The 22,116-nt window shown below is 45.8% G+C and overlaps 1 protein-coding gene across 2 annotated transcripts in view; it reads left to right on the top strand.

Annotated features, from left to right (window-relative positions):
- Positions 1-13,278: 13,278 nt before the first annotated feature.
- Positions 13,279-22,116, top strand: part of CTCFL (CCCTC-binding factor like) — a 29,014-nt gene continuing 20,176 nt past the window's right edge. For both annotated transcript variants that reach the window (XM_065523331.2, XM_045363167.3), the window contains exons 1-3: positions 13,279-14,302; positions 14,695-14,917; positions 21,816-21,986. In XM_065523331.2, coding sequence (XP_065379403.1) covers positions 13,760-14,302; positions 14,695-14,917; positions 21,816-21,986 — 937 coding nt within the window. In that variant the 5' untranslated portion in view covers positions 13,279-13,759. The remainder of the gene's footprint in view (positions 14,303-14,694; positions 14,918-21,815; positions 21,987-22,116) is intronic.

The following is a 22,116-nucleotide window of genomic DNA, read 5'->3' as shown; positions in this document are numbered from 1 at the left end:
CTCATTTATGCAATCAGTGTCACTGCACTAAGTAGAATTTGGGGCTGATGAAAAAGATGAACCCCCCGCCCATGCTCACCACCTCCTTGATGCCTTCTTCTCCCTATCCATGGATACCCCTTATGCTCAAGGACCCAGACTCAGCATGGCTCCTGTACACCATCCTGCCCCTCACCAGAGACTGTCTACCAATGCAGAAAGGGGTTGGGCACCACTGTTTTTGTGAAATGAAAGGACTTTGGAGTATGAGCTATTCAGTATTAAAATCAATAAATGTCCTTTTCAGTATTATCAGCATAGTTTCAGCATTACAGTACAGCAACCCAGATGGCCCTTCATATCCAGATAAGATAGGCATGAACCTCCCATACAAGCCTTGTGGAAAATGCTAATGTCCTTCCCAAGACTTCTGCCAGTTCCCAAAGGGTTAAATTCTTACAGTCATCTTGGTGGGGTGAAGGAAGAGGCTGGATGTGGCTATAAATGGGTAGCTTAAGGGATCCATGTGGTAATTGGCTATTTTGCATCCTGATTATGGTGGTTTCACATGTGATAGACACACACACACACACACACACGGGCAGGGAAAATTGGTGAAAGTCTAAACAAACTCTGGATTGTGCCAATGTCAGTTTCCTGGCTTTGATATTGTACAATAACACATAAGAAGTGCCCATTAGGAGAAATTGAGGGAAGGATACATGGAACTTCCCTGCATACTTTTTGGTTTTGTTTCGTTTTGTTTTGTTTTTTGTTTTTGCAATATCCTGTGAATCTATAATTATTTTCAAAACAAAACACAACACAAAAGCTTGTGTTTTTTTGAAAAAACACAAGCAAAATCCCAGTTGTAGACATTGTGCTCAAGCTCCCCACTCTGGGTTGATTCTGTGTGCTGATCAGTTTCCCCTTCCCACAATGCTGTCCTGCCCTGCATGCGCTCCATGAACAGGGAACTGTAAGAATCAAAGAAAGAGGAAAGAAACACGAAAGGTAGCTTGACTGTCAAGACAGGATTATTTTAGAGAAAACAAACCTGAGAGGGGCGTCTGGCCACGTTAGGTCAGAGGCACACTTTCTTACAGACTAAGAGTTTTTAAGGATTTAGGGTGGGAGAGTTTATCTGAGGCTTGGACTGCTTCTGTGTCTCTTTGTTGTGCTTATCTGGGAGGGAGAGTTGTGTGTCTGTTCCTATACATCTTTCTGTAGCTGCAGGCACAACCCCCGAGTCTGCTTTTACATTCCCTATCTTAGTGCACCTAAAGGGAAAGGAATGTGCTTATTAAGGCCACCCCCCACTGTTTTACTGGGGCCCATGGTATGAGGGTAAAGTTTGGCAGTTATCCAAGAGAGTTTCCCCCACCTCCCTTCTGGGCCCGAGCTGTCTTACCCGTGTTTTAATGTCTACTCTTTCTGGCTACTTGTAGTTAGAAGAGAAGTGATTTCCTTGAAATACATGAGGCTAGAAAGGGAGTTGGAACTTAAAGTGGTGGTGGTTGTCTGAGATGACGGTGCTCCTGCTCTGTCAGGAACCAGCCTCTTTGCTACACCACACCACAAACACACACACAAGAAACCACTCCCCAAGGCTTTTGAGAGTGCCGCAGAGCATGCTGACAGCTTGAAGAAGACACGCACAACCAGTCCTTTAGTAAGATAGATCTTTAAATGATATTTTGGCCATTTTGCACGATGGTTTGGTCATCCTCTTTCCCCATTTCCTCTCTGCTCTTTTCATGTCCCACCTCTTTGAAATTATACACACAAACAACAAAAAGCAAAAATGAGGAGTTCTCCTTTCCTAACGCGGAGTCCTTTGGCTTTCTTCCTTCATGTCTTGATCAGGGTCTTTCCTTCCACCCTCAAGTAAACTGTCAAGGTGATTTCCTGAATCAGGACAGTTCTGCTGTCAAGAGAAGAATGGGGCAAGCTGCAGCAAACAACGTCCTCTCCCCTGGTCCCTGGCTCCGAGAGCGTGCCTCTCCCCTCATCCCCGGCTCTGAGAGTGTGTTTCTGGCTGGAGCCGCACCCTTTGGGAGTCCTGCTTTATCTGCCTTCTCCAGCCTCCCTCTGACCCACGGTGGGCTGCTTGTTCACTGCCAACATGCTCTGTCCTTCTTTCCTTCCTTCCCTTTGCAGATACTTGGTCAGCCTCTCCCCAGGGCAGCCCTGAAGACCCAGAATTGAGGAGGAGCCCCTCAGCATATGGAAGACAAAGCAGTCTCTTCCCATGAGTTCTCTTATTGACCTAAATGTAGCCCTTGTTCCAAATGAAAATTGTCCCTTCCCTGTCTAGGTCAATGATTCTGAATTTTAATTCTGGAGAAAATATATTTTGGAACCTGTATCAAGAAGAAGCCAGAGGTAATTTGAGCAGGAAAGGTAAACCATGAATATATTTTCAGCTTCAGTTTGGGGATTCTGTTTTATATTGTTTTATTACAGTAAGCAGCCTTTACAATTTCTACAAATAGAGCTGTTAAAGAAGTGCTAAGGCGCATGTTATGTTAAACTTAAATATAGACAACTAATCTTAGAGATAAACCAAACCCACTGCAAATTTATTTTGAATACACAGCTCTTAGAACCAGGTAAACTTATTGCACAATTATACTTTCATGTTCATTCGTTCAACAGACATCTGTTGATTGACTGGCGTGTGCTGTGCACTGATCTGGTATTGAGGAGAGAATCACAGCAGAAAGAACCCTCGCCTTGTCCTAGGGCAGGCACGTTGTACATTTTAATTACATTTACCCATAGCAGACCACAAGCACCCAATTTTTTTGGAGGAGATATCAGCAACTTTTTTTTTTTTTTTGAGACAAGGTCTTACTCTTTCACCCAGGTTGGAATGCAGTGATGTCATCACAGTTCACTGCAGCCTCTGCCTCCCGGGCTCAAGCCATTCTCCCACATCAGCCTCCCGAGTAACTGGAACACAGGCATGTGTCACTACACCCAGATAATTTTTGCTTTTTTTTTTTTTTTTTTTTTTTGGTAGAGATGGAGTTTTGCTATGTTGCCCAGGATGGTCAACTCATGGGCTCAAGTGATCTGCCCACCTCAGCCTCCCAAAGTGCTGGGATTACAAAAGTGAGCCACTGTGCCTGGCCCCAGCAACTTTTAATCCTGGGGAAAATAAAGGAGACAAGGAAAACTGGGGTTGCAATTTTTTAATTTTTTTTTTATTTTTTGAGACAAGGTCTCATTCTGTTGCCCGGACCAGAGTTCAGTGACACAATCATAGCTCACTGCAGCCTCGACTTCCTGGGCTCAAGCAATCCTCCTGTGGTTGTAGTTTTTAATAGGGAGGACTGGGAAGACCTCGGAGACAGAGCAGTTGAACAAAGACTTGCAGAAAGTGAAAAAACAAATATTGCTACTGGGGGGAAGAGCATCCCCACAGAAGGAACAACAAATGCAAAGTCCCTGGGGTGACAGCAAGCGTGGGGTGTCTGAGCAACAGCAAGAGGCCACGAAGTGGGAGCAGGTGGAAGACAGGGTAACCCACTGTGATGTCTGAGAGAAGGGCACCGTGGAAGGGTCCTGCCTGGGCGTAGTGGCGTTGGGCGTGGTGGCGTTTGGAGTGGTGGGGTTTGGAGTGATGGCGTGATAGATGGATCGGGGGGGGGCCTGGAGGTAAGGAGAGGTGGCCAGATTCTATAGGCACTTTTGAGGTAGATGCATTTGCTGATGGAATAGATTCAGCTGTGAGAGAAAGAGGAACCTCTAAGGTGTTCAGCCAGTGCATCTAGAAGGATCCCCATTAGCTGCGATGGGAAGACTAGGTAAAACAGCATTCCAGTGGAAGGAGCAAGTGTTCTGCTTTGGACAAGCTACATTTGCCCATTAGACACTTCGACAGGGATGATGGGGGCCAGATGGGTCCCAGGGTCTGGAGTCAGGGAAGCAGTCCCCATTGGAGAGGGGAAGCCACCATGCATACACAGTTCACTGAAAACGTTGAAACTGGATGAGATCCCCAAGGGAGAGTGCAGGGAGACAAAAGATTCATGGGCTGTGCCTGGGTTCCCCCATCTCTTCTTGAGAAGCCAGGAGGAGAAACCAAAAGCAGCACCTAGATGAGGTGGTAGCTGTGAGGAGGGAGAAGCAGAAGTGTGGGGCATGTTGGATGCAGGAAACTCCTGTACCAGTTTCCCCCAGCTGCTCTAATAAATGACCACAGACTGAGTGGCTTAAAGTCCTGGAGGTCAGGAGTCTAAAATGGGTCAGCAGAGTGGTGTCCCTTTTGAAGGCTCTAGGGGAAACGCTCTTTCTTTGCCTTTTCCAGCTTCTAGAGGCCACCACCATCCCTTGGCTTGTGGCCCCTTCCTCCATCTCAAAGCCAGCAGCCTCTGATCTTCCAATCTCTGTCTCTCTGCTTCCTTTTCACATCTCCTTCTGACTTGGATTCTCCTGCCACCCTTTCATCAACCCTTGGAATGACATTAGGCCTACCTGAAGAATCCAGGATAATCTTTCCACCTTAAGATTCTTACCTTTCTCTTTGCACTATTAATGTATATTTTTTAAAGCAATTATGCAAAAGAGAAAAAGTCGTCCTTCACATCAGCCCCTTCACCATCCGCCACCCAAATGACCATTTGTGGGTTAAAATGCGCTTTCCAGATTCTTCTCCCTCAAGATGCTTGCTTTCAGACCTCATTTAATGTGGGCAGGAAGGAGACCTCCAGTTGAGTATACTAAGCACATGACATGAGTTACTTCTCAAATATTCCAGAAAGTCCTATGGGGGGGCAGTATCATAATCCTCTTTTCACGGATAAAGAAATAGAAAGGTTAAGAAGCTTGCTGAAGGCCAGGCAAGGTGACTCACACCTGCAATCCAAGGAGGGAAGGTAGGAAGGTTATAAAGCTTTTATTTGCTTATTTACCAATGCTTCTTCATGAATAAGTAGGAGAAGGAAGAGGTTTTAATGATAAAGTTCTGGAAGGTTCCAGAACACCTGGCACACTTGTACATAACTGTCGAATTCCCATTCTTTACTCTACCCCTTCCTCTTTACAAACATTACAAACAATCTTAAAAATTCTCTCTTGGGCCTCATGTGTCCCAAAACTGCTCACATCTGTGGCCAATTCCATGAGCAAAGCTGAACTGCTTGTTCAATAAGGGTACACCCTCTCTGTGTTCATATCAAAGTTCAAAGTATAGTGCTCTGTATATAAACAACATTTGCCCAACAGGTTAACTGACATGTTCTGAAATGGACACTCCTTTGCCATTCATTGGTTGAAATCAGGTGAAAGAGAGCTAAACTTGTTTATGTACTTTTGTGGTACAAATTATCTTTATAACACTTACAGGAGCCAGACACCACGTAAGCGTGGATGAAATAATAGTTTACATTTGAGCTGCTGGTCAGGCTTCAGAGTGAGTGATAAATAAATACAGAAGAATCAACTGTGCAGAAGAAAAACTTGGTGTCTACCCTCTAGTTCTGCCATTTGACAAGGTAGCAACCCACTTCCAGCTGTTTTTCCTGAGAATTGAGCTGTTTATACTAACACATGCAGTTGAGGCAGTACTAATATATCTTAACACTAAAACCTATTTCCTGGCCTGTTATGCGTTAAATTCTCTTTGCCTTAATGCAGGTCCATAGTATATCTAGGGGAACCAACACACAAAGTGTCAAAGCTGGAAATTTTGGGCACCAGATTACATTTCAGAAAAGACTTCTGGGCCGGGTGCGGTGGCTCATGCCTGTAATTCCAGCACTTTGGGAGGCTGAGGTGGGTGGATCACTTGAGGTCAGGAGTTCAAGACCAGCCTGGCCAAAATGATGAGACCCCCACGTCTCTACTAAAAATACAAAAATTACCTGGGCATAGTAGCATGCACCTGTAATCCCAGCTACTTGGGAAGCTGAGGCAGGAGAATCACTTGAAACCAGGAGGTGGAGGTTGCAGTAAGCCAAGATCATGCCACTGCACTCCAGCCTGGGCAACAGAGCAAGACTCCATTTCAAAAAAAAAAAAAAAGAAAGAAAAGAAAAGAAAAAGAAAAAGAAAAAGAAAATAAAAGCCTTCTGAGCACTCCGTTTCTCCACAATATAGATATCACAGTTCATTATAAATACCTATGGCATGAATACACAACCGTCGAATGGAGTAAAAAGTTCTTGAAAGGTTTCTTAAAATGAAGAGGCCAGAGACATCATTAAATTGTCCAGGCAAATATCACTGCAGAACAACAAGAGAAAACTCATCATGACATTTACTTGTGTAAGGCGGTGGGATATAAAACCCAGATTCACCCTTCATGTATGCCAGAGAGGCTGTAAAAAAGAGTGGGCAAAGGCCAGTGGACTCCAATACTCAGTTATTCCACAAATTGTTGTCAAGGATCCTGTCCCAGGCACTTTGGATTCAACAGTTAATAAAACTCACAAAGATCCCTACCCATGTTGAGCTTTCTTACCATATATATTACGTAGTACATATATGGGCAACATATGTAGAAATGTGTATTTAATATATAAGTATATATAATATACATTTAAAAATGTATATATACATATATATAATTTCCCATGTGGAAATTAACAAGAAGCATAATAAATAGCAAATTATAAAGTATTTAAGACAAAGATCTCTGAATCACTGTTTCCACCACTTGAGCAAGCTTTTATTTTTTACTTTTTTTGTTTGTTTTTGTTTTTGTTTTTGTAGAGACAGGGTCTCGCTATGTTGCCCAGGCTGGTCTCAAACTCTTGTCCTCGAGTGATCCTCTGGTCTCAGCCTCCCACAGCACTGGGATTGCAAGTGTGAGCCACCATGCCCGGCCTTAAGCAAGTTTCTTAACCTTTCTATTTCTTTCTCTGTGAAAAGAGTATTATGATGCTGCCCCCTCACAGGGCTTTCTGGAAGATCTGAGAGAGAACTCATGTCACATGCTTGGCATAGTCAGCTGGAGGCCCCCTTCCTACCCAGACTTTAGGGCCATTCCAGCCTTCACTCACCATTTCATTATCGAGCTCTTTTATCCCTTGGGTACTTCAAATACTTATGTGCCTACCAAGTGCCTCATAAAGATTTTACAGTCAACTTAGGGGAGCCAGGGAACAACTAAGTAATAAACCTCATGACACTTACTTTGAAACCAGTGAACACGGAATTTTTTAAAGACAATGACAGTACTCAATGGCCTGTCTCGTCCACTGCTGCCTCATAGAATTTTTTTCAAAATATTTTTACATTTCTGATTTGTCCATCTCTATTTGAAACTATGGCAGTTCCAAATAATGCTCTAGAGCTCATCTGTCTCCAGGCCCACCCAGTCAGGCACACGCACTGGGGATAATTCTTAGCCCAAAGGGCTGTCTAAGGGGAACATGTTCCAACATTTGCTTTCAGCAGCCACGCAGTAGCACAGCCTCCCATACTCGGTCCCATTTGCGTGGTGTGAGCCTGCATTGGTGCGACCCTGCACGGGCGTGAGCCTGCACTGGTGTAAGTCTATCCTGGTGTGTGCCTGCACTGGTGTGAGCCTATCCTGGTGTGACCCTATCCTGGTGTGTGCCTGCACTGGTGTGAGCCTGCACTGGTGTGAGCCTCTCCTGGTGTGACCCTATCCTGGTGTGAGCCTGCACTGGTGTGAGCCTCTCCTGGTGTGTGCCTGCACTGGTGTGAGCCTATCCTGGTGTGTGCCTGTACTGGTGTGAGCCTATCCTGGTGTGTGCCTGCACTGGTGTGAGCCTATCCTGGTGTGTGCCTGCACTGGTGTGAGCCTGTCCTGGTGTGTACCTGCATTGGTGTGAGCCTGTCCTGGTGTGTGCCTGCACTGATGTGAGCCTGCATTGGTGTGACCTTGCACTGGTGTGTGCCTGAATTGGTGTGAGCCTGCACTGATGTGAGCCTGTCCTGGTGTGTACCTGCACTGGTGTGCTACAGCTGCTCTAACAAAACACCACAGACTAAATGGCTAAGAAAACAGATGTTTATTTCTCATAGTTCTGGAGGCTGGAAGTACAAGAGCAAGGTGCTGGCAAGTTTGGTTCTCCCGAGGCCCCGTTCTTGACTTGCATAAAGCCATCTTCTTGCTGCTCTCACGCAGCCTTTCCTGTGTGTGTGCACTTCCCTCGTGTCTTTTCTTATAAGGACCTCAGCTAGGTAGCACTGGGGCCCCATCCTCTCGCCATCATTTCAATAATCACCGCTTTGGAGGCCCTAATACAGTTAGGTGGCTTAGTTCTCCCCCACCCCTACGGCCCCCAAAGGCCTTTGTTCAAACTCAATTACCTCTTTAAAGCTCCTACCTCTAAATATTGTGACATTTTGTACCCCCAGGCACTGGGGGTTGGGACTTCATATGAATTTGGGGGGACACAGTAATGTGTGTATAGCCCCTACCTGTGCCACATACTTTGCAAGGCCTTCCTTTCCTTTGAGCACATTGCCTGATAAACTGATAGTGTGGACCCGCCACAAAGCAATACCACCTGCAAAATACATGCGCCACAGCCAGCTGGCAGCTGGGAGAGCAAAGCTCACCTGTCCACTACATGAAAATCCCCAAACATCAGGCACAAAAGGCATAATAAATAGCATTATCACCTGGAGGAGGCAAGTGACCGAGCTCCACAGCAGGCACTGGGGGAACCCATGGCTGGCCTGTCACCACACCTGGGCATCTGTAAGAGACCGAATGGCATTTGCTATGAGAGGGCCTGGGTCTCAGCAGGTTTTAGATGCAAGGAACAAGACACACTCTGTCCCCTTACATCCACTTCCAGCACAGCCCCTGGGGATAAGGAGGTGATGGGTCTGGATGGAACAGAGACAGAACTCTGTAGATGAAAAGGCTGGACAGGTGCACGGCTTTGGTTAAAGGGGGAACTGAAGCCCATCTGAGGAACTGAGACTTGACAAGGAGGGTGTGGGCCCAGGAGTCCACTGTTCTTTTCACGTGAGACTAAATGCAAACACCTTGCCTTGCAGTCTATCTCGATCCCCTAAAAAACAGAGATAGAAGGTTTACCCGGTCGAAACTGCTCCACACACTCAGGGTACAAATAGGATTCTACCTCCTACTTTTCTAAACAGTTTCCTGGGCCACACAGGCCTATGAGCAGGAAATCCAGCAGGTCTGGCTTGGAGTGCCTCCCCGCAAATATCATACAAGAATGCAGGGAAGGAGCAAAGTTTAGCAGCTGCAGACCTGTCTCCCCTGCCTGCTTGGCCCTCTCTCCTCCTCTTCATCCCTCCCCTTCCATCTAAGTCCCTTTGTCCCCTTCAAATCTAACTCAGTTTCCCCTTTCTCTATCCCACCTCCCACTGGCTTTATATCTCCTTTTAAAAAACGACTTTTAAATTTGTATTTGAAATTTTCTAAACATGATTCTATAATACAAACTCTGAAAAACTTCCTAGCAGCATGAGTGTCACAGCCATCATGCAAAATTACCCAAGAAGGCACTAAATAGGTGCTGATTGCTTAAGCAGAAAAACTAATTTAAATGATTTAAAATAAGTCATTATAGCACACTATTTTCCCAGTGACCTTCAAATATTTATTTTCTTTGTATAGTACATATACTGTGACAGAAACCCCAGACACCATGAAGAAACTAGGGAGCCAAGAAAGTCACTGGCAAATGTATTACCACTGGTACATGGGTGTCTTTCAAAGCTGAATTTAATTCTATCTTTTATACTATTGAAAATAAAAATAATATTTGATTATATATTATTTGCAAATGACAAAGAGGGAGCTGTGGAAAGCGGGCAAACGTATAGAAAGCACTTTGATGGATACAGAAAGTTCTCTGGCTATGGATGGGAGGGAAATCCATCCCTGGGATTGGAGGATATGTTTAAACAAAAGAAGGCCAAGAGAAAGTCATTTCTTCATCCAGGTCAATTTTCGTCACTCCAGGAGTTTTGGGGACCAATCTCCAATCTCCTGTTTGCCACACTTTCTCCTTTGAGCTGTTGGTTTTGGATTTGCTTTTTGCAGCATACAAATATTTATTCACAATCTGCAAACAAAATGCCATTAAGATTTTGAAACAAAAGTGAAAACAAGTAAGAACAGTTTCCTGGAACGTTGTAAGCTGTGCCTTAAAAGAAATCAGTGAGGTACAAATTATTTCATTTACTCGTTGGCTCCAAATTTGCATTTTTTAAATCTGGTTGCAGGTGTCAACTCAACTTCTTCTGGAGACCATCGATATGATGAATTTCCATTAAAAGTAATTGATTGAAGTGAAAACACACATAAAAAATGAACCACTTTAGAGTGAACAGTTCAGTGGGCTTCAGCCCGTTCAGTGTTGCCGCCCCTCCACATCCCCCACCCTCCCACCTGCCCTAAGTGAGCTCCTGGGAAGTACGTGTGAATTCCGAAGCACCCCTGCTCCATCTGCTGCCTCCTCTCCCTTTCCAGCCCCCACATTCCTGCCCTTTCTCTGCTCAACAACCCCGTCTTCTCCCTTGGACGGTCGTCCTCCTCCACACCTGCCTACGTTCTCCCTTTTTTGCCCTCGTCGTCCCCTCTCTTCCTCGTTCCTCGAGCTCCCTCTGCTCCCTCGAGGGTACTCAGGATTCGGCAACTCTGCACACCTCCGTGCCCCGGAGCCCTCGGAGTTCCTCCCCTTTCCCACCACGAAGCCTCTTTTTTTCCATTTATTTCCATCCCCATTTCCCGACCCCCACCTCTGGGGTCCCTGTCAATCTCCATCATCCCTGATGCCCTATCTCCCCCTCCTTCCACGTCTCCTTTCCTGCACATTCCTAGCCCCCACCTAGCCCCTGCTCAGGTCTCCGGGGCTCATAGAAGGCCCTCCTCATCCTCCACTCCTGCCCTGTCCAGCCCACCCCAACCCATCTCTTGGAATCCTTGTAAGGTCTCTCCCGGCCCAGTCTCCTCTACGTCCATTTCCCACCCAAGTCTCTAGGCACCCCCTTCCCCCTCCTCTCCCAGTTCCCCTCCTTATCCTCCCCCCACTCCAGATCTGCCAGCGCCCCCTGCAGGGCCCTCCTGCCCTCCTTATCCATTCCCTACCCCCGCCCCGCCCAGGTCTCCCAGCGCCCCCTGCGGGCCCTCCTCCTCTCCGTGTCCACGCCCCCCAGGTTCCCCAGCACCCCCTCCAGACCCTCCTCCCTCCTTCTCCATTCCCCTCCACCCCCGCCCAAGTCTCCCAGCGCCCCCTGCAGGCCCTCCTCCCTCCTTATCCATTCCTCTCCAGGTCTCCCAGCGCCCCTTGCAGGCCCCACTCCACTCCTTATCCATTCCCCTCCATCGTCTCCCAGCGCTCCCCTGCAGGCCCCCCGCCCGCGACGGGACTTCCAGGGCCCCCTGCAGACCCTCCTCCCCTGGTCCCCTCCTATTCATCCCCCAGGTCTCCCAAGAACCCCTGCAGGCCCTCCTCCCCTCATTATCCATTTCTCCCTCCTCAGGTCTCCCAGCCCCGCTGCAGGCCCTCCTCCCCTCCTTATCCATTCCTCCACAAGGTCCCCCAGCGCCCCCTGCAGGACTCTCCTCCCCTCCTCATTCCACCCCTCCCCCCAGTATCTCAGGGCCTCCTGCAGGCCTTCCTCCCCTCCTTATCCATTCCCCTCCCCCAGGTCTCCCAGCGCCCCCTGCAGGCCCTCCTCCCCTCCTTATCCTTTCCTCCCCCACCCCCCGCAGGGCTCCCAGGGCCCCCTGCAGACCCTCCTCTTCTCTTTATCCATTACCCCCTCCTCAGGTCTCCCAGCGCCCCCTGCAGGGCTCTCCTCCCCTCTTCATTCCACCCCTCCCCCCAGTATCTCAGTGCCTCCTGCAGGCCTTCCTCCCCTCCTTATCCATTCCCCTCCCCCAGGTCTCCCAGCGCCCCCTGCAAACCCTCCTCCCCTGGTCCCCTCCTATTCATCCCCCAGGTCTCCCAAGAACCCCCGCGGGCCGTCCTCCTTATCTATTACCACCTCCTCAGGTCTCTCAGCCCCCTGCAGGCCTCTCCTCCCCTCCTCATTTCCACCCCTCCCCCCAGTATCCCAGTGCCTCCTGCTGGCCCTCCTCCCCTCCTTATCCATTCCCCCACAAGGTCTCCCAGCGCCCCCTGCAGGGCTCTCCTCCCCTCCTCATTCCACCCCTCCCCCCAGTATCTCAGTGCCTCCTACTGGCCCTCCTCCCTTCCTTATCCATTACCCCCCAACCAGGTCTCCCAGACCCACTGCAGGGCTCTCCTCCCCTCCTCATTCTACCCCTCCCCCCGATCTCACCCCGGATCTTAGTGCCTCCTGCTGGCCCTCCTCCCCTCCTTATCCATTCCTCGTCAGGTCTCCCAGGCCCCCTGCAGGCCCTCGTGCCCTCCTTAGCTCCCTACCTGGTCTCCCAGCACCCCCTGCGGGGCCCTCGTGCCCTCCTTAGTTCCCCCCCAGGTCTCCCAGCACCCCCTGCGGGGCCCTCCTCCCTTCCGCATCCACCTCAACCCCGAGGTATTTCCGTGCCCCCTGCAGGACGCTCCTCCTTAGGCGCCCCCCTCCCAGGTCTTCCAGCACCGCAGGCTCTCCTCCCCTTCTTATCCACCGCCCACCAAGGTCTCCCAGTTCCCCATGTGGGACCCTCCTCCCCTCCTCATCCACCCCCCCAGGTCCATCGGTGCCCCCTGCGGGGTCCTCCCCCTCCCTACTCCCCTCCCCCTCGCAGCTCCGCCTCCCCCCAAAGTACACCACCCCTCCCCCAACCCCGCCTGGCTCCACCCCCTTCGCGCCCCCTCTTTTCCGCTCCGCGCCTGCGCACTGCCACCCTCCACTCTCGCGCCAGCCCTGCGGCGGCGGGCTGTGGGCTGCAGCACGCGGTGCACGAGGCAGAGCCCACAAGCCACAGACTGAGTGGGCCGGGCACTCCGGCCACGCCTTCCGCGGTGAGGGGCCAGTCCTGGGTAGGGTCAAGCCCACCTGTTCTCCTCCAAGAGCATGGGCTGTTCTGGGTGTGGGCGGAGGGAGGGGCTGGACGGAAAGGCCCAAGGGCGGGCGGCAGACGCTGAGGGGCTACCCGGGAGGGTCGGGGCGGGGCGTGTTGGGCAGGGTAAAGCAGGGGCACTGCCAGGCCTCCAAAGGAGTGTGCTTGGCCTCGTCGAGACCTGCTTGGCCAAGTCTGGGTGGGCTCGAGGCCACTAGGCCCAAAGCCCGCCTTCCTCTGAGGGTGCTGTGTCTAGAACCATGCACGAGGGGAATGCCTGCTCGGGGCCCGAACCTCGCTAGGCCCAGCCCGAACCTCGCTAGGCCCAGGAGGTGCACTGGCCCAGGGCCTGCTCGGGCCCAAACCTGGCTAGGCCCAGGTTGTGCACTGGCCCAGTTCCTGCTTGGACCTGAAAGTTGCTAGGCCCAGGATGTGCACTGGCCGAGAGCCTGCTGGGCCCAAACCTTGCTAGGCCCAGGATGTTCACTGACCAGACCTGCTCAGGCCTAACCTTGCTAGGCGCAGGATATGCTATGCACTGGTCCAGAGCCTGCTCAGGTGGAACCTTGCGAGGCACAGGATGTGTGCTGGCCCCAAACCTGTTCGTTTCTAGAGTTTTGTACAAAATCCTGCTTTAGCCTAAATCCTGCTTAGCCTCGACCCCCTCCTAGACCCAGGCCAGATCAGCATTGTTCTGACCCTACTAGGTCCAAAGCCTTTTGAGGCCAGACCTTGTTTCAACTCCAAAGCTTGCTAGGCTTCAGCACCCCCCATCCCTCCTCATATCCTCCCCCCACACTTCTTCCCCTATGAAAATCGCTTATTTCTCAAACAGGCCAAATCATCATGGCAGCTACTGAGATTTCTGTCCTTTCTGAGCAATTCACCAAAATCAAAGAACTCGAGTTGATGCCAGAAAAAGGCCTGAAGGAGGAGGAAAAAGACGGAGTGTGCAGAGAGAAAGACCATGGGAGCCCTAGGGAGTTGGAGGCCGCGTGTACCTCTGGGGCCCTCCAGGACAGCGTCCTGGAGGAAGAAGTGGAGCTGGTGCCGGCCACCTCGGAGGAGAGTGAGAAGCACATGTTGACCCTGCAGACGGTGCACTTCACTTCTGAAGCTGTGGAGTTGCAGGATATGAGCTTGCTGAGCATACAGCAGCAAGAAGGGGTGCAGGTGATGGTGCAACAGGCTGGCCCTGGGTTGCTGTGGCTTGAGGAAGGCCCCCGGCAGAGCCTGCAGCAGTATGTGGCCATAAGTATCCAGCAAGAGCTGTACTCCCTGCAAGAGATGGAGGTGTTGCAGTTCCACGCTCTAGAGGAGAATGTGATGGTGGCCAGTGAAGACAGTAAGTTAGCGGTGAGCCTGGCTGAAAGTGCTGGACTGATTAAGGTAAAGCTGGTTTTAATAAACAACGCCTTACATGAAAAAGAACAAATTGAAGTCGGCTTTTATGCAATATTATGTCTGGACAAGGTATTTTGCAGTTGCAAATTTAAAGGCAGTAAAAATACGTCCCAGGAAAATCCTGAGAGTTCTTAGGTTCTTTTTTTAAAAAGTTTTAAAAGTTGTGCTAATTGGAATACTGTAAGGTGCATTAGGTTTTAAAAAAAAAGGTGTTAAGTTTCACTGCCGTAACCCTGACGCTAAATAATTAACATTGTGATGCATAATCTTCAACTTTTGCTTTTCTTTTTGTATTCTGTGGTTCATCCAGGCAAAAATCTAATTATATTGAAATTAATAGTATCATATTTGTTTGAATATTTATTGTTGTTTATTAGCTCCAGGAAGGGCAGGAGAAGAACCAGTTATTGACTGAAAGATTGGCTGAAAGAACAAAGGAACAGCTCTTTTTTGTGGAAACAATGTCAGGAGATGAAAGAAGTGACGAAATTGTTCTCACAATTTCAAATTTAAATGTGGAAGAACAAGAAGATCAACCTACAACTGATCAAGCAGATGTTGAAAAGGCCAAATCTACAAAAAATCAAAGAAAGACAAAGGGTAGGCCAGTTCATCTCATAGAATACACTCCATAAAACTGGGCCGCTGTTTTTCTTTATGGGAAGGTGATGGTAATTGAAGTTTTAAGTGGTCGACTTTTAGTTACTTTCAAATTGTCAGGAAATGGGAGAAATTTTAAACTAATATTCTGAATTGTGAATCAAATCCAGAAGGGTTTTGCACTTTGCACACAAACGTTTTGAAAGCACAGTAAAAATGTTCCCACAAAACCTTGTGCACGTAAGCAAAGAAGGCCAAGCCCTGGTCTCTGCTGTCTAGTTTGCAGCCCCAGAGGGATATGGGGGACAAGTCATTACAGGACAGGTGGTGAGGCCTCGTGTGCTTCAGGGGCAAGAGAAGGAGCAATTCCTCCTTCAGGAAGCAGTGGAGGGTGCCTTCCAAGGGAGGTGATATTTAGGTGAGTCCAGGACAAAGAAGCCATTAAGATGGGGATCAGGATTCCAGGCACTAGGAAGTGGTCTGGGTGTGTAGGTCTGGAAGTATCTACTTTGTATGTGAGGGTGGAGAGCTCTACTGTGTCTATAGAGCTGGGTGGGTGGGAGGTAGGTGCTCAGAGAGGTGGATGGGTTCAGATTAGGAAGACCCTGAAGCAATATTAAAGCCTTATTAAACTGAGATTGCATTCCAGCAGCCCACAGGATGGATGAGTTTGTCCTACGAAAATGATTTGTTTGGCTTTTTTTTTTTTTTTTTTTTTTGAGACGGAGTCTCGCTCTGTCACCCAGGCTGGAGTGCAGTGGCATGATCTCGGCTCACTGCAAACTCCGCCTCCCGGGTTCACGCCATTCTCCTGCCTCAGCCTCCTGAGTAGCTGGGACTATAGGCTCCCACTACCAGGCCCAGCTAATTTTTTTTGAAGTTTTAGTAGAGACGGGGTTTCACCGTATTAGCCAGGATGGTCTCGATCTGCTGACCTTGTGATCCGCCCACCTTGGCCTCCCAAAGTGCTGGGATTACAGGCATGAGCCACTGCGCCCAGCCTTATTTTTTTTAATATTAGTTTCTCACTAATATATTTAAATCAACATATTTCACCCCCAAAATTGCAATTTCTAGCTCTTTTAAATTATATCTGGCAACATTTGGCACAGTTTCCTTCCTCCTGGCAACAGGTGCCTGGGATTGGAAGGTGACTCAGTTTAGAAAAGGAGAATGCCGCCCAAACACACTGCTACCACCACCCCATTCTTACATGTGGTCAAGACCTTTCACTCAGGTTTCTGGCCTCTGCCTTCCATAGGTGGTTGAGTTTGCAGCCTTTTGATATATGGTAGTTTCTCATGTGTTTAAATCAAGAGTTTTATACTCTTAAGTTTTACAATTTTTAGCTCATTTTTAGGTTTTTGATGTATTTACAAATTTGTGGAACCATCACCACTGTCTGAATTCCAGAATATTTGGATCACTCCAATAAGAGGCCTGTACCCATTAGGCAGTCACTTCCTACTCCATTCCTGGCTACCACTAATCTGCTTTTTGTTTCCATAGATTTTCCTGTTCTGCACATTTTCCGGAAGCTGAATCATATATGTATACCATGTGCCTTTCATGTCTAGACTCTTGAGCTTAGCATAATGTTTGGAGGGTTTGTTGGTATTGTAGCATGTGTCAGCGCTTCATTCGTTTTTAATGGCTAATAATCCCTGTATGGGTACAGCACATTTTATTTATCCATTCCTTCATTGATACACACCGCAATTTTGTCCACCTTTCAGCAAGTGTGAATGGTGCTGTTTTGACCATCTGTGTACAAATTTTTTGTTTGAGCACCAGTTTCCAATCCTTTTGAGTATATACTTAGGATTGGAATTGCTGGATGATGTGGTTACTCTGTGTTTAACTTTTTGAGGAGCTGCCACACTGTTTTCCATAGCAGCCGCACCAGTTTGAATTTGCACCAGCAGTGTGTGTAGCTTCCAGTTTCTCCACATCCTCACCAACTTACTTTCCATTTGTTGTTATCATTTAATTATAGCCATCCTAGCAGGTGTGAAGAGGTATCTCGTAATTTTGGTTTCCATTTCTCTAATGACTAAGGGTGTTGATTATCTCTTCATGTGATCATTGGCCTCTTACGTATTTTCTTTGGAAAAAATGGCTATTCAAATCTTTGGCTCATTTTTAACTGGCACTGTATCGGCTTCCCAGGGATGCCATGACAAAGCACCACCAACTGAGTGGCTTCAAACCACAGAAACATACCTCTCACAGTTCTGGAAGCTACGAGTGTGAAATCGAGGTGTTGGCAAAGCCATGCTCTCTTGGAAGGCTGTCGGGGAGAATATATTTCATGCCTTTCTCTTAGCTTCTGGTTGCCAGCAGTCATGCCATTCATTGGCTTGCAGATGCATTACTCCAGTCTCTGCCTCTGTTATCACATGGAATTATTTCTGTGTGTCCCTGTGTGTATCTCTTTTCCTCTTCTTATAAGTACTTATAAGTATAGTACTTATACTTATAAGTACGCCAGTCACATTGGCTTATGACCCACCTTCATCCAGTATGACCTCAGCTTAACTTGATTACATCTGCAAAGACCCTTTTTGTTCATAAGATCACATTCACAGGTATCTGGCCTGAGGACTTCACGTATTTTTGCAGGGGTCACAACTCAACTTGTAAACCTTCTATTCCAAGTTTGTTGAGTATTTTATCAAGAAAACGGTGTTGGATTATATGAAATGATTTTTCTGCATTTATTGAGATGATCATGTGTTGTTCTATTTTTCTTCATTCTGTTAATATGGTATATTACACTGATTGATTCACATATGTTGAACCACCCTTTTATTCCTGCAGAAAATCTCAACTTGGTTATGGTATATAATCCTTTTAATATGCTGCTTGATTTGGTTTGCTAGTGTTCTTGCTAAAGATTTTTGCATCTGTATTCACTAGGAATATTGGTCTGTAGTCTTCTTTTGATGTCTTTGTCTGGCTTTAGTATGTAAGTAATACTGGCCTCGTGTAATTCATTGGGAAGAAGTGTTTCCTCCCTTTTTTGAAGATTTAGAGGATTGGCATTAATATTTAAGCACTTGGTAGACTTAATTGGTGAAGCGATTTGGTCCTGGGGTTTTCTTTCTTGGAAGTTTGTTGATTAGTGACTCACTGTCTTTACTGATACAGGTCTATTCCAATTTTCTGTTTCTTCTTATATCATTTTTAGTAGTTTGTGTGTTTCTAGGAATTTTCTATTTCATCTGTATTATTTAATTTGTTGGCATATAATTGTTCATAGTATTCCATTATAAACATTTTTATTTCTGTAAGATTGGTAAGAATGTTCCCACTTTTCTTACTGATTTTAGCAATTTGAGTATTCTCTTTTTTACCCCCTCAGTCACAAGTCTAGATAAAGGTTTGTCAGTGTCGATCTTTTTGAAGAACCAACTTTTGGTGGTTTTGTTGGTTTTCTCTAATTTTTTTCTCTCTAATCTTAATATTTTCTTTTTCTACTAGCTTTGCGTTTAGATTTATCTTCTTTTTCTAGTTCCTCAAAGTGTAAAGTTAGGTTATTTGAAATATTTCTTCTTTTTTAATGTAAGTGTTTATAGCTAAAAATTTTCCTCTGAGCACTGCCTTGGGTACATTCTATAACTCTTGGTATCTCATGTTTTCACTTTCGTTCATCTCAAAGAACTTAATAATTTTCTTGTTATTTCTACTTTGACCCATTTGTCATTTGGGAGTGTGTTTTTGACTTCCATGTTTATGTGAATCTTCTGAATTTCCCTTGGTATTCATTTCTAATTTCATTTTATTATGGTCAGAAAACACAGAACATATTTTGATTTTTTTGGTTGGTTGGTTGGTTGGTTTTAGAGACAGGTTCTTGCTCTGTTGCCCAGGCTGGAGTGCAGTGTTACAAGCATAGCTCACTGTAACCTTGAACCCCTACTTCAGCGTCGCAAGTAGCTAGGACAAGAGGCACACACTACCACACCCAGCTAATTTTTAAAAAATTGTAGAGATGGAGTCTCATTATGTTGCCTGGGCTAGTCTTGAACTTTTGGCCTCAAGCGGTCCTCCCATCTGAGCCTCCCAAAGTGCTGGATTACAGGCGTGAGCCACCATGCCTGGCTCAGTTTGTCTTTTTAAATTTATTAAGATATGTGTGTCTCAATATGTTTATAACTTCACATGTGGTCTATCCTAGAGAATCTTCCCTATGCACCTCAGAACAATGTCTATTCCAGTGTTGCTGGGTGGGATGTTCTGTAGATGTCTGTTTTGTCTATTTGGTTTATAGTGTGACTTAAGCCTCTGTTTCCTGACTGACCTTGTCTAGTTCTGTCCATTGTTTAAAGTGAGGTGTTGAGGTCTGCAACTATTATTGAATTACCTGTTCCTACCTTCAATTTTGTTCCATTTGCTTCAAGTATTTTGGGACTGTTATTAGGTGCATCTATTTTTGGCGGGGGGTGGGGGGAGTTTGTTGGCTTGTTTTGAGATGGAGTCTCACTTTGTCGCCAGGCTGGAGTGCAGTGGCACAGTCTTGGCTCACTTCAACCTCTGTCTCCTGGGTTCTGGCAATTCTGCCTCAGCCTCCTGAGTAGCTGGGATTATAGATATGCACAACTACACCCAGCTAATTTTTGTATTTTTAGTAGAGATGAGGTTTCACCATGTTGTCCAGGCTGGTCTTGAACTCTTGACCTCAGATGATCTGCCTGCCTCAGCCTCCCAAGTGCTGGGATTACAGGTTTGAGTCACATATGCGCCTGGCCACATATATGTTTATAATTGTTGTATCTTTATGATAGATTGACCCGTTCATTATTATATAACGTCCTTTTGTCTTTTACAACAATTTTGTCTTAATATAGTCTGATATTTGTGTAGCCATTCTAGTACTCTTTTGGTTACTGTTTGTATGGAATATCTTTCTCTATCTTTTTACTTTCAGCCTATTTGTCTTTGAATCTAAAATGAGTCTTTTGTAGAAGACAAATAATTGCATATTGTTTAGTGTCCTTTCTGCCAGTCCTTACCTTTGCATTGGAGAGTTTAATCTCTTTACTGATAAAAAAGGACTTCCTTATTTCTGTATTTGTTTTTTAAATGTCACATCTTTTATTCTTCAGTTCTTTCATTACTGCTTTCTTTTGTGTTGAATAGCCACTGCCAAGTGTATCATTTTAATTATTATTTATTTTACTGTATATTTTTGAGTTATTTTCTTTAGTTGTCCTTGGTGTTACATTTAACATCTCAATTCATAATAATCTGGTTTAGATTAATGGCAATTTAATTTCAATAGTATGTAAAAAAACTTTGCTTATATAATTCCATTCCCCACTCCACTTTCTGTTGTTATTGCCACAGAGCGTATCTTTATAAATTATATGCCATCAACATAGATTTATAATTATTGCTTTATTCTGTCTTTGAGTCAGATAGGAAAAAAGAGGATTACAAGTAAAAAAAAAATGCATGAATATTGTCTTTTATATTTGCATATGTTGTTACTTTTATCATTGTCTTTATATTTTCATATGGATTTGAGTTGTTGTTTGGTGTCCTTTCATTTCAGCCTGTTGGAGTCTCTCTAGCATTTTTCAGAGGATAGATCTGCCAATGACAGACTTGCTCAGTTTCTGTTTTTCTGGGAATATCTTAATTTCTCCTTCATTTTGAAGGGTGGTTTTGTCAGACATAGAATTCTTGTTTGATGTTTTTTTTCTTACGGCACATTGAATGTCATTCCACTGCTTTCTGGCCTCCATGGTTTCTGATGATAAATCAGCCATTAATCTTATTGACAATCCCATGTATGTGACAAGGCGTGTCTGTCTTTCTTGCTGCTTTCAAGATTCATTTTTTGTCTTTCAGCAGTCTGATTATGATGTGTCTTGATGTGAATCTCTTTGACTTTATCCTACTTGAAATTTATTAAGCTTTTGGATGTGTAGATTTTTTGTCAAATTTGGGGAGTTTTTGGCAATCATTTCTTCTCTTCTCCTGTGTCACCTTGGGTCTCCCATTGTGCATATGTCAGTGTGCTTGATCATGTCCCACAGATCTCTTAGGCTGTTTTCATTTTTCTTTGTTCATTTTTTTCTTTCTTTCCCTCAAACTGAACAATCTCAGTTAACCTGTCTTCAGGTTCACTGAGTCTTCCTTCTTTTTGCTCAGCTCTGCTGTTGAGTCCCTCTGTTGAATTTTTCATTTCACTTATTGTATTTTTCAATTCCAGAAGTTCTCATTTTTTTTAAATAAATTTTACCTACTGGTATTCTCAATATGATGAAGCATCATTTTCATACTTCTTTTTGTTTTTTGAGACAGGGTCTCACTCTGTCACTTAACTGACTAAATGTTTAATTACATTTAATTTTAATTAAAGTCCAAATTTAAGAGTCACACATGACTCATGGCTATGGTTTTGGATGGCACCATTCTAGATGGTTTTTCTCGCAGTGCCCTGGCTGGAGAGAAGGATGCAGGGATGGGACGGGTTGTCTTCAGTTCACCCTACAGAGAATGCAGGGCCACATTTTTATAGGTGAATCTCTTCTTGGGCGCCCCACTTTAGGTAGGTGGTGTGCCTTTTCTCGTGTCTTCTTGGGTCTACAAGACATTCTGAAATGTTCAGGCATGTCCTCCCTAGCATTTTTTTTCTCAGAAAGAAGGGTGAGCAGAGTACCTAGTCCACTCTGCACCCAGAAACCAGACATTGGTGCATCTTGAAACAGCGAAAATGCATTATCCAGGAACATGGCGTCCTGAATTGCTTCCATCAGCTTATGAATATAAATAGCATGTTCTATTGTTCAGTTCCCATATTAGTTGAAAAGATGATGTGCTGATTTACTTTCAAGTGTTTAAATGGAATTTGAACTTCTAACATACATAAACTATTTCCTGCCTATAGGAGCAAAACGAACCTTCCACTGTGATGTCTGCATGTTCACCTCTTCTAGAATGTCGAGTTTTAATCGTCATATGAAAACTCACACCAATGAGAAGCCTCACCTGTGTCACCTGTGCCTGAAAACCTTCCGTACAGTCACTCTGCTGCGGAACCATGTTAACACCCACACAGGTAAAACTGCTGGGAGGGCTCTTTCTGTGGAATAATGTGTGTTAAGGCTTATGTTAAGAATGTGAATCCACCGATTTCTACAGTAGAATCGTGTAACATTTTATACTGTAGTTTTGTCTTTTTTTTTTCT

Source organism: Macaca fascicularis, chromosome 10 (assembly GCF_037993035.2).
Source record: "Macaca fascicularis isolate 582-1 chromosome 10, T2T-MFA8v1.1".
NCBI classification, from domain to species: domain Eukaryota; kingdom Metazoa; phylum Chordata; class Mammalia; order Primates; family Cercopithecidae; genus Macaca; species Macaca fascicularis.
This window is presented reverse-complemented; position numbering and strand designations above follow the sequence as displayed.